This window comes from Arachis ipaensis, chromosome B1 (assembly GCF_059453495.1).
Source record: "Arachis ipaensis isolate K30076 ecotype BB chromosome B1, ASM5945349v1, whole genome shotgun sequence".
In the NCBI taxonomy this organism is placed as follows: domain Eukaryota; kingdom Viridiplantae; phylum Streptophyta; class Magnoliopsida; order Fabales; family Fabaceae; genus Arachis; species Arachis ipaensis.
In genome coordinates, this window is record NC_142436.1 from 129,943,836 (window position 1) to 129,955,783 (window position 11,948).

General features: G+C 34.1%; 1 protein-coding gene and 1 long non-coding RNA gene across 4 annotated transcripts; one reads left to right on the forward strand and one right to left on the reverse strand.

The window, feature by feature from the left end:
• The first annotated feature begins 230 nt into the window (after positions 1 to 230).
• LOC107632964 (2-dehydro-3-deoxyphosphooctonate aldolase-like) lies at positions 231 to 7,818 on the forward strand. Of its 3 annotated transcripts, none has more exons than XM_088501738.1 (20): positions 231 to 693; positions 1,439 to 1,514; positions 1,613 to 1,669; positions 1,774 to 1,827; positions 1,920 to 1,967; positions 2,517 to 2,663; positions 2,789 to 2,843; positions 2,960 to 3,057; positions 3,615 to 3,711; positions 3,894 to 3,959; positions 4,115 to 4,174; positions 4,278 to 4,352; positions 4,466 to 4,550; positions 4,928 to 4,986; positions 5,657 to 5,701; positions 6,086 to 6,184; positions 6,321 to 6,368; positions 6,488 to 6,535; positions 7,011 to 7,075; positions 7,501 to 7,818. In XM_088501738.1, the coding sequence occupies exons 7-19, from the start codon at positions 2,808 to 2,810 to the stop codon at positions 7,065 to 7,067; spliced, it is 873 nt and encodes a 290-aa protein (XP_088357864.1). In that variant the 5' UTR covers positions 231 to 693; positions 1,439 to 1,514; positions 1,613 to 1,669; positions 1,774 to 1,827; positions 1,920 to 1,967; positions 2,517 to 2,663; positions 2,789 to 2,807; the 3' UTR covers positions 7,068 to 7,075; positions 7,501 to 7,818. The 3 variants fall into 3 exon arrangements, with proteins under 3 accessions (XP_088357864.1, XP_088357865.1, XP_088357863.1); XM_088501739.1 differs by having other exon boundaries at positions 239 to 693; positions 2,527 to 2,663; XM_088501737.1 differs by having other exon boundaries at positions 239 to 693; positions 2,552 to 2,663.
• Positions 7,819 to 7,932: 114 nt separating this feature from the next.
• LOC148578364 (uncharacterized) lies at positions 7,933 to 10,678 on the reverse strand. The gene is made up of 2 exons (XR_015902450.1): positions 10,268 to 10,678; positions 7,933 to 8,188 (listed from the first exon to the last, which is right to left on the reverse strand). It is a non-coding gene; the product is annotated as an uncharacterized LOC148578364 (long non-coding RNA).
• Between the last annotated feature and the right edge of the window lie 1,270 nt (positions 10,679 to 11,948).

The following is an 11,948-nucleotide window of genomic DNA, read 5'->3' on the forward strand; positions in this document are numbered from 1 at the left end:
CTAGACTTGTATGATTCACAATGTTCTGAAAATCGGTTCGAACTGTCCGATCGAACCAGTTGAACCGTAAACCGGTGAGAATTACGATTCGATTTTATGCTAAAACCGGAAAAAATAAAAACCATTGTTGAACCGTTAAACCGGCCGGTAATCGATCAGTCGAACCGAACCGAGACCCGGCCGATTTTTTGCTTTGCCCAAAAACACTCAAAACGCGCCGTTTAGCATTCAGTAACCCCCTCCCCAACTCTTGCGTTACCAACCCTAACCCACTCCAAATCTCCAACGGCGCAGCAGCACACGCTCCTTCGTCCCTCCCATCACCCTCGAGCTAGCCGTTCCTCTCAACGCCGGCGAGCTCAGTCCCTCCCTTTCGCGCTGCCACGGTCCCGCCGGCGCTAGATCTGTTTCACCGCAGCCACTGTCCCGTTCGAAGCCCATTCGAAGGTGCTCCTTCTCTCGGTGTCTCCCCTTTCGTGCTCTGTTCAAGGCTTCTAGCTTCGAAGGTGCTCTCTTTCGCCGCCGTCGCGCTCACATAGAGGAAGAATCATCGCAAGCGCCGCCGTTTCCTCCTCCTCTCGGTCAAGCCGTCATCCACTTCTCTGCTGCGCCGCTGTCTACTTCTCAATCGTCCTACTCGCCGCGGTCTTTGTCATCCGCGACACTCAGTCACGCCACATCTTCCATCTTAGGGTTTGTAGCTTTCTTCTTTTATTTTCTTTGTGTGTTTTGGTCATTTCTGGTGTGTGAAATTTATTTCTCTGTTTGGTTTTGCTATGCTGCTGTTTTGTGTGTGTTGTGATTTTATTATTTTAATTTACTGATTATTGATTATTGAATGTGTTGTGATTATTGATTAGCTTTGGTTCTTCTATGCTGCTGTTTTGTGTGTGGTGTTGCTGATAATAATACCTCAGCCAGTAAAGATGAATTATGGCATGATGCTGATCAATATGGATTATCTTGGTTTAATGTTGCTGAATCGAAATTATGTGTTGTTTTACTAAGATTTTGAGGACCACGCTCTAATAATAAGTCACTGAAGTCTGATATACTGATAATCTGATATAGTGATACTGAACTGTGAAGTGTGAAGGCTGTGAAGCTCTGTGAAGTGTGAACTGAACTGTGAACTTTGTTTAAGCGTACTTGATTCATAAGCGTACTTGATTTATAATTCTACTTTCTTTGCAATTGTCTCTAAGCGTACTTGATTTTCTGGATTTAGAGTTATTTTTTATTGAATTTCTGGATTTGAATTTTGAATTCGTGTTTGATCTGCAATTTCTGTTTGATTCTTCTTATTGTTGTTGTGGTTGAAATTCAAAATTGAAATCTGATTCCTCTTCTTCGTCAATTTCATATTCTAGACTTGTTCATTATCTTTGCATTTAAGTGAGCAATTATAATCTGTTATCTGGTTATATTACTCTTCTAGGACAAACTCTAGCGATGGCTCAAGGCAGGAGAAATATGGAATGACTAACAAACCCCGAGGAGAGCCTGAGGATGCGGTTTGTAAAACTGATTTTTGAATAGGTTCAATTTTTCATGTTTTATTTGTTAGTAAAGTAAAGTTATTGATTATAACTGGGTGTGGTGCTTTTATTAGCAACGATCGAACAAAGGTGAAAGAGGTGTCTTCCGAAGTATCAAAGTATATCCACTGGTAATGTACTAATCTTATGCTTGTATTTGAGATGTGAATGAATCATTCTGTGTATGTTTCTTATTTGAATTCCTACCCCCTCTTTCTTTCTTTTGTCTTTATAGGAATCAAATGACAAGAGACTTAATTATGAACCACCTACAGATTTACTTAGCAAGGTACTTACAAACTGTATTCCATTTCTCCAATGTTAATATGATCCATACTTTCTTTGATATATATTTAGCTAATATTTGAGCTTGATTTGCAGCTGTCCCTGGTTTCTAAAGTGAAAAAACCTGCAAAACTGCCATCTAAGGTGCAGCCAATTTCCTAGGTTCTGCTATCTCAGCACTCATATAACAACTTAAGATTCTTTTGAGTGGGTAAATGTTTATTGAAAGAGATTCAGAAAAACATTTTCTTTGAATGATATTTTAAAGCTTACATTAGACTATAATTATATTTTCATGTGTTTATTTATATTTTATTATAAAACGGTTTTTTCGATTCAACCACGGTCGAATCGGTTGAACCTATGAACCAGTGAACCAGTAGCGAGAGCGGTTCGATGATCGGTTCGGTTTTCAGAACCTTGATGATTCATAGATTCAATTTTGAAGAATTCAAATTCATTTCATGATAGAGATTGAATATTATTTAACGACTGAACTATGTTGCAAATTGTATTAGCGAGAAATTTTTGTACTAAAGGTTTCACTAACTAAAAATTTAACGTAATGTAATGTACCGTGGGTATTGTTTGGGGTTTATTGGGGGCTGGGGCAGGGGTGTTCGGTTTGCAATTATTAGGGGTGTGCAATTGCCGAACGATTCCATATAGCCATCTCCCCCGACAACTACACAGAATTATCTAGCCATTTCTTTTTCATTCTTTTGCAGTGAACGATTCCATTCTTCATCAATCAAAGTGCTCACTCTTACGTTAGACCGATCTCACTCTATCTTTTCTCTTCTCCTCATCTACGTTTAGATTCGGAATTAATTAAAAAAGGTACGGTTTCAAACTTTACTAGGCTCGATGTTATTTTACACAATGTAGCATCTTAACGCATCAAAATTCATACATTTTTACTGAATTCATCAAAATTCTCATACTTTGTCCCTTTTTGTGTACAGCTTCGGAAGAAAAAAAAAGATGAATTCACAGTCAATGCTGTATAGCCAGCTCAAGGTTCGTGATTTCTATCAGATTTTGTGTTTTTTGACTATGAATTTTCTTGGGTCACCGATCAAAATCTCCCTTTCCCTTTTTTTTAATGTGTTGTGATTCTGTGAATGTGTTAACAGGCTGCAGAACCATTCTTCCTGTTAGCAGGTCCTAATGTGATTGAATCAGAGGAACACATTATGAAGATGGCTAAGCACATAAAAACTATTACATCTAAGTATGCTATTGTTCTCTATTAAGGAACTTTTTCATCTTTTAGTTTCATGGGAAAAAGATTGAAGCTGATTTGATTGAAATCCAATAGAGAATAATTGTAGTGCCTAAGTTGAATTGTACAAAAATTGTCTGTAGTTCAATAAGTATAATCATGACAATCATCACCGTGAGTTTGCAGCTAAATTCTTTGTAGTATTTTGTGTGAAGTTAAATTCCTTTTTCTTATCTAATACACATGATCTAACTTTGTGTCATTCAAAATGTTTCGCTATAATGATAACTACATGAAATGCGGAACTCTTTTACTTATTGTTTCCCAGAATTGCATCTAGTATAAGAGTTTTTACTCATTACAGGCACTGTGGGCTGAGATATTGAACCTATGTAATTCTAAGAGTGATGTTGGTTAGTAAAACCAACACAGCACATGCTATGGATAAGAGGGAAAGGACCTTCACATGACAAGAAATCAAAACTAAACTTGTAAAATATAATGTCGGAAGATGGTTTGTATCTTTGTTGATAGTTAACATGATCTAGAGTTTGTGCGTCTTTCAGAGTTGGCGTCCCATTGGTTTTCAAATCAAGTTTTGACAAGGCTAATAGAACATCATCAAAATCTTTTCGTGGCCCAGGGATGGTTGAGGGGTTGAAGGTCATGATTCTATTACTTTTTATTATCATATATTGTTTTTGTCATTTGCATTTTGAGGATTATAGTAGGAACACTTGTTTGAAAAACGGTGTAATTGCCGAATTTCATATAATGACAAAGCTATATTTTGTTGTAATTGAACTATTTCTTCCTTATTTAATTTTGTTATGTTATAATTTCAGATACTTGAGAAGGTTAAAGTAGCATATGACCTCCCTATAGTGACAGATGTGCATGAGTCCGTCCAGGTAAGTTGTTTTACTTTTAACTAAATTTAGCCTTCGGGAATTATACAAGTCTTACAGTAATGTAATTATTTGGCACACCATCCAAGCTTGTCATAATGTTGTCTTTGATTTTGGATCCTAATCTACCTTTAACAGATTTATCTTTTCTTTGATAGTGTGAAGTAGTCGGCAGAGTTGCAGATATCATTCAAATTCCAGCATTCTTATGCCGTCAAGTAAATATTCTTTACATCAAATTTTAATATCAATTGGATGAATATAAACTTAAGTAGATGTGATCACATCATTTCTTTTTTTGTGTTTTACCTCTGATGGCAGACAGATCTTCTAGTTGCTGCAGCCAAAACTGGGAAAATTGTCCACATCAAGAAGGGCCAGTTTTGTGCTCCTTCCGTGAGTATACTGTCCTGCTATGTTGCAAGTTTTAATAATCAACAATTACTTAAGCTCAATAAATATTCTCTGTCTTTTAGTATTCTCATGTTATATAATGTTCATATAAATAGGTCATGGCAAATTCAGCAGAGAAGGTTCGGTTGGCTGGAAATCCTAATGTTATGGTTTGTGAGAGAGGAACTATGTTTGGATACAGTGAGTTATAATATCTTTTTGAGGTCTTCTGTATGCTTTTGGATGATGTATACAGTGAGTTATAATATCTTTTTGAGGTCTTCTGTATGCTGTTGGATGATGTTACTCTTTGAAAATGTTCAATATCATGAATTGCTTTCTGTTTTCATGTGTTCTAGTTTCATTTTAATCTTACGTTCTTTTTACATATATGATTTAATTTGAATCTATATATTTTTTTTAAGTGATTCGTAGCACATTCCCTCCTATAATCAAAATTGTTAACATGCATTTGAGGTTTAACTTCGTTCAAAGAATGTCAGCACTGCAATTGATTATCCTCTATCATTCTATTTTCAAAATCCGGAATTGATTAAATTTGTTGCCTTTTTATATAGATGATTTGATTGTCGATCCACGTAATCTGGAGTGGATGAGAGAAGTCAATTGCCCTATTGTAAGTTAATATTTGTTTTATTATATGCTTCTTATTAAGATGAACTATTTGAATCTCTATGCTTTCTTATTCAATGGAAGGTTATAATATGTTAGAGAGAAAGGTATCTCCCTTCCTGAACCATTTATTTGATGATAGAATTACACTTTATTAAATAAGATGAATCCATGTGAACACAATCAGCCAGACTAGCACATTTTAATATGGTCAAAGTTGCTTTAATGACCAACTCTAAGCTGCATCACTTCCCTCTCGATATCTTAGAAGAACGATGATTCCATAATCTCCCAAATTGTTTTCCTTGACGTAATTACATTACCTAACATGCATAGATGGCACTTTCTAATCTTTCGTAATTTTTTTCCGCTTTTCCTGTTGATATTTTGTCAATTATACTGGAGTGTTTTGTTCACATCATCCCCAAGGAATAATATTGTTGTATATTCAATATGCGAATAAATTAAGAAAAAAACCAGACGGAATGCATTTGCCAATTTATGAGAATAAGATTGACTTCATTATTCCTTTTGCCGTATCTCTAGAGAACTACTCATCACAGGTCCTTTTGCCATTATTCTAATATTTGGGTCATGGTGAAGTTTCTTGCCACTGCCTCTTTATGCCATTTTCCCCTTGGAAAACTCAAATATTTATTTACTGTTTATCCCAGGTAGCTGATATAACACACTCACTGCAACAGCCTGCTGGAAAGAAGGTAGGTTTGTAGTTGAACTTTTTTAGTAGTTTGTATTTTGCAACACAACAGTTGTTTCATATAATTCTCTTTTTCTCTATGCATTCTTACTCCTTTTCCCCAGTTAAAAATGCATTATATGCGAAAGTGTTTTTTGTTTAATTTCAGTAAGTGTATTATAGTGCAGAGTGCTCTCTTTAGATTCATAATGTCAAAAGTTCATTGGCTTCTATGCACTGTTGATTCATGAGGATCATTGTGTATTGGAGTACACCTGCCTCATCTTACCCCTCTTTTTTTTCCATTTGAGCACTGGAGTCACGCACGATCTGTTTCTACTTTGAACCCAACTATCGTACCAGATTTCTTTAGTTCTAGCTTTTAACATTCTGTTTTCATGTCTAGTTGGATGGCGGAGGTGTTGCAAGTGGAGGTCTTCGAGAACTAATACCTTGCATTGCAAGAACTGCAGTTGCTGTAGGAGTGGAAGGAATTTTCATGGAGGTATATATATTAGTACTATTTTTTTAAGGGGATCTTATTGGCATTATTATTAAAAGAAAGTAGTTCAGGGTAAACATTAAGGCTTGTATTTAGTTTGATCATCAAACAACTTCTAAATGTCTTCTTGATTCTTTAGGTACATGATGATCCATTGACTGCTCCTGTTGATGGTCCAACACAGTGGGTGAGTTGTTACCTATCAAAATCATTCAAATTTACAGGACATTATTTTGCCAACATTTACTTTTTCTTCGATACTTCTGAATATTAATGAACTACATGCGTTATCTCCTTATTTGACAGCCTTTACGCCACTTGGAGGAGTTACTTGAAGAGCTTGTAGCTATTGCTGTAAGTTGTTTCTTGAAACTTATGATTGTATTTTTGTTCTCTAATAAAAAGGGTGGTACTTGCAGCAGAAAGTATTGGCATCTAACTCATAAAATTGTTTTATGAATGTATGATTTTGTATGTGTCATGCTAATACAAAAAATCAATAGATTGAGGGAAGAACTTAAAGTTTGAATTCCCTTTTCATTTCCTACTTTTTATTGCGTACTTTCTCTAACAAAAGAAATGAACAAGTAAAATTACTGAATATTTTCAAACTGATTGTTGTTTTTGCTTTTTGTATTGGGTATCCCTTATCAGCCAATTTTTATTATCCTTCTCATCATCTTAATGAAATTATTTTTTTATTAAAAAAGAAAATTGAAGTGATTATACATTTATTTACCTTTTCGCAGGTGAAAGATTTTTTGTATATTTTATTTTGCATTTGAGTTCTGAACTTGTATATGTGATTAACTCTTCTGACATGTTGTAGAGGGTAAGCAAAGGGAAGAAAAAATTCAACATTGATCTCACACCATTTCGTGAATAGTAAAAATGGTAAGACATTTTTCATATTTTCACTCATTTTGTTTTTTGATAATATAGATGATTTCTTAATCCTTTCTCTCTTACTAATGAGAACTACTAAGAAGCATGCAATAAAAAGTGACACGTTTTTGGAACCATCAAAAGGATGCAGAAGCAAAGTTTTTGCATATTGTTTAAAGTATCCTACAAAAGAAATGTGCAAATTATTTATTTTATTGGTAGAGTAATCCATGATGTTATAAATTTAGATTCCTCAAACCAAATTGTGAGAAAACTTCAAGCACAAGTCCAAACAAGTTTCAAATTACCAAAGTCTTCTAGAAATGCAAAAAATTATTCTAACATAAATACTCTAAATATATGTGTCATCTATTTTAGAGTGAAAATGCTTACATATTTTATTGTTTATACTAACATAAATTCTGATTTTGCAGGTGATGATTTCCTGTTATTAAGAATATAATTCTCTGAGGATTGGCCTTTATAAGATCAGATTGTTTTAAGGTTGAATGTTTCGATTATCTTTGCACCCCATCACAAGTTCAAGCCCTTATAAAGGAGAGCTTATCTTGAAAGAGAAATTATTTGAAGTAGTAACATATTCAATTATCATTTGTCACAGATTCTATGTAGCCTTTCAAATCATTGCTGTTTCTAGAAGAAATGTGGATCTAGAAAGTTAAGTATTTTTTGTAACACCTTAACTTTTAGCACCTTATAATCGTATTAAAAGCTTAGGCGTTATTAATCTACTTTCCTTTTATTAGCTATTTAATATTGGGCCTCTACACGTTAATTTGTCGATAGTTTTTCAGAAAAACGAAATTTCTTTTTATTTTGTTATATACTTCAAGCTCAGCTATGTCAGATAAACATATACTCACATAATTACTATTAATACATAATAATTGTTCATACAAAACTCAATTGCAACCCTATCCCTATGTAAAAACACTTTAAAATATCAAGGGTGAGGGGAATAAATCCAGAAGCAACTAGCCAAACAAGTCTTTTATTCGTCTGTAGCTTTCCGATTAGTTATCCCGTTTGTACCTTTGAAAAGGTTTTTTAAAAGATTTGGGGTGAGAACGAAGTCACACGTTCTTAGTAGGAACGTGAACTCTGTAATAACAAAGTAAATGCAAATAGTTAATTGATCAATTTTTCTACTTAAAACAGTTTTAAATTTCTTTCTTTAAATAACGCTACTTAACCAAAATCTTAGTAACATTAATAATTTCTCACCCCTAAACAACATTCCTCAATATCTAAATAAGCTAGCATCATGAGTAATATACTTAAATCACACACACAAATATCAGTCCTCAATACATTATTAAATCCACAGCATAAGTAAAATATCTAATCAAGTACACAAGCAAGTTACCAAAATAACAATACAATTACAAATAAACAAACATAATCAAATGCAGATACGCAAACATGATGCATGTTTGTCCTAAGCAGACCATGAGCTTATGCGTCGGTTGTCTACCCGCAACCTGACATTACTCGGAGTGAACCCCGAATATGGTTCCTTTACTATGTCAGTTAGACACCTTGGCGTCACGGTTACCCGTGTCAGTTTGGCCTCATCATAATAGCATTTTAATGTGCATCACAGTAAGAAACAGTACTATCATTTAGGCGAACATTCCCGCATTAGCAATCTCAGGCTATCAGTTAGGCGGACACTTTCGTTTTAGCAGTTTGGCGAAAGGCCCGTTTAACATATAATTCTCAATTATTTATTTCATTCTTTACTTCCCTTTTCTTCTCATCTAAGTATCCTTTCCATTCTTTAATTCCCACTTTCTTTTCTTTCCATTATGCCTCCACTTCACCTTACAGCTAAGCATACCTCCGCATCACCAAGAAGCTTAAAAGTGCCAGGCGTACCTCCGCATCACCGCTTAGCTTTAAACGTGTCCTAGGAATAACCTACACACCTTTGTTTAACTAAGCTCTTACATTTTGCCAAATTTGGATATATCCTTTGGGTCTAAATCAAGTTTTACACGTTTGGATTAGAATTAAATCCGATAGCCAACTTAATAAAATCTGCTGCCGCACTAAAGAGAATTTAGAAAAAAATACAAGCAGCTCTGTTTTTGATAAATCTATAATAAATTCAAATCTAATCCATTACTTCTAAATTTTGATGAGGATACACCCAACACCCTTAAATTTCAAAACAACTAAATTTCAGATTCATAGCGCCTCGTTTGGTTAATTGAATGTCAGTTGGAAGTGCTACCCTGTTTTTAGTAATTGGTTGTGAATTTTCTGCGAACAGCCCTGCTTCCAAGAAACATAACTAACTCTACAAAATAGCTATGGACATAAAATTTGTACTCAATTAAAATAGACTCACAAACTTCAAAATCCCTTTGGAAGCAACTCAAAATAACAAATAAATCAAAAGTTCTAGTGGCTGGAAGTTAATACTGCAGAACCAGAAAATCAGAAATTTCTGCAGCAACCACTAAATTTCAAAAATTCATATCTTCCAAACCACTTGGCCGAATCCTTTGAAATTTTTACAGAGAAATCTTGACTTCTTGAAGTTTGATAGAAAAATAATTTGGATCGTAAGTCATGTCTATATTGCTCTCAATTTTTATTTTAAGTTGCTGCCAATTATGCAGAAAATTCTGCATTAGGTAATCTAACAACCCTTCATACCAAATTCTATATTCAAGCCTAATATTCCTCTAAAACCACAATTCAAACTTTCTTTTGACTAATCAAAATTACCAAAGTGACTAGCACAGTCCCAGGAGTTCAAATTCACAATTTCACCCTTTTCACAAGTGCACATATACTTAATTAACCATATACTTTTTCTGCACTACTATAAACATAACTTCTTTCCATAGGAGCTTAATATCAACCATACACATAGTAAATCATCGATCATCATCATTCGAGCACACAATAATTCATCAATCCATAATGAACCATCATTTATCACAAGCACATACAGCAACAAACTTAATATCCTATCTATCATATCTTTTATAGCACCACCAAACAACCCAAAAATCAATTTTCATCATATTCATATATACTCACTATCACCAACAATTCCCAACTTCATCAATTAGTCATACAAAGCATTCATAAACCATTTCCAGTTACTCATTTAATTTTATTGGTACTCATAATTGGAAACCTCTGCTTTTAAAAAAAATCCCCTACCTTAGTCAAAATTAAGAGGGGCTGGAGGCAGAATTATAGCGTGATGATTGGTTGGACCACTACTAAAACCGCAGCAATTTCAACTGAGATAGCAGCAGCAACAGGAGAGGCAGCCCCCTTCCTCCCTGGTTTGTGATACAGGCGATGATGATGGTCCTGGGCAGATTTAGAATCGGCGGCATCAAAAACGGCCGTCACCCTCCTCTCCATCAATCTCTCCCCTTCATCGTTCTTCTTCTTCCTTTCTGCCCTAATCGGAGGCAACGGTGGTGATGGGAGCTTCAGCAATGGCAGTGAGATGCAGCGTCGTGCGAGAGCGTCTCCTTCTCCTCCCTCATCTTGCGTTGCTTGTTCTCTATGTGTCTCTCTCTCAAGCTCTCTCACTCTCTGCTTCTGCCTTTGTTACCAAATGAATGAGGGATTGAGGGGAAGAGTGATTTATGTGTGAATAAATGTGTGTTGGAGGAAGGAAGATAATACGCGTGTTATGGGAAGTTCAGGGATGCAACGCGTGGGTAAGGTAATGCTGACAGTAAGATTAGTGTCAGTATACGTGTGTGAAGGTGAAGAAATGAGAAATTATACGTATTGAATAATAGGGATATGTATAAAAATAAGAACTTAGTAATAAAAATACATATTAATAGTATAAGAATTTTTATAAAATCTTTAGATTAAAATAATTTAAAATGTAATTATGATACCAAAAATCATTTTGCGAACACATAAAAATATATCTATTGACATACTAATAAAATTAAATGATTATTTTAAATTTAAAATTATAATAATCACATTAATCATCTTTTTTTTAAATAAAATTTGAATTAAAAAAAATTAATTAAATTATTCTTAATAAGTTAGTTTCTAAAATAAGGAGTCCAAATTATTAAAATAAATTAGAACTTTTTTCATATTTAAATTTTTAAAAATGCAGGTTGTTATATTTTTAATGTGTGATGTTTTTTCTTTATATATTAGGTTTCAAATTCTGTAGTTAATTATTTGAATGATTACTTTTAGCAATGCAAAACACAGCTAGTTTCTCTTGAATATTAATGGCGTGATTCTGCTTTCTATAATAGAATTACGCATAAAAGGTACATAACATTTGTGAACCTAAAACCCCTAAGGTTTTAACAATTGAAGGTTCATAACATTTTTACTAGCAATGAGCCAATTAGCTTGGAATTTTAGTTGGTCATGGCCAGGGAGAGCATTTGATTGTTTCGAGACGGGAGTAAGTGTTCATATGATGAATATATGTGCGGGAATAGATAACAGATAGTGCGATGATGCTGCTGATTTTTGTTTCTCATAGTGCTCTGAATTGTGTTTTTAGTTTGTGTTTTTATGTGTTTACTTGTTCTGTTTTGTTTGTTGCAAGATTGATAGATTTTTTTTTGAAATAAATAAAAAAAATATTGTTTCCTAAAACAAATTATTCCAATTTTAAATACTACGATATGTTTTATTATTATTATTATTATTTTTGTAGTTTTAGGCAAGTTCACCACACCTCCGGCGAACTTCACCTTGACTTCGGCAAATAAAAGCATGGTTGGTGGAGAACCAAGCTTAATACCATTATTTCATTCTTCTCTTTGGTTCTCATGTTGACATTTTTTCTCTACAATGTCAATCAATCCGTTGTTATCCATTCATTATGATGGTGAAATAG

What these genes read in the sequence shown, in the direction of transcription:
- LOC107632964 (XM_088501738.1), top strand. Translation starts at nt 2,808, where the DNA reads ATGAATTCACAGTCAATGCTGTATAGCCAGCTCAAG. An exon ending in AGGAACTATGTTTGGATACA is followed by an intron (nt 4,551 to 4,927) that starts GTGAGTTATAAT and finishes CTTTTTATATAG; the next exon opens with ATGATTTGATTGTCGATCCA. An exon ending in GAGAAGTCAATTGCCCTATT is followed by an intron (nt 4,987 to 5,656) that starts GTAAGTTAATAT and finishes TGTTTATCCCAG; the next exon opens with GTAGCTGATATAACACACTC.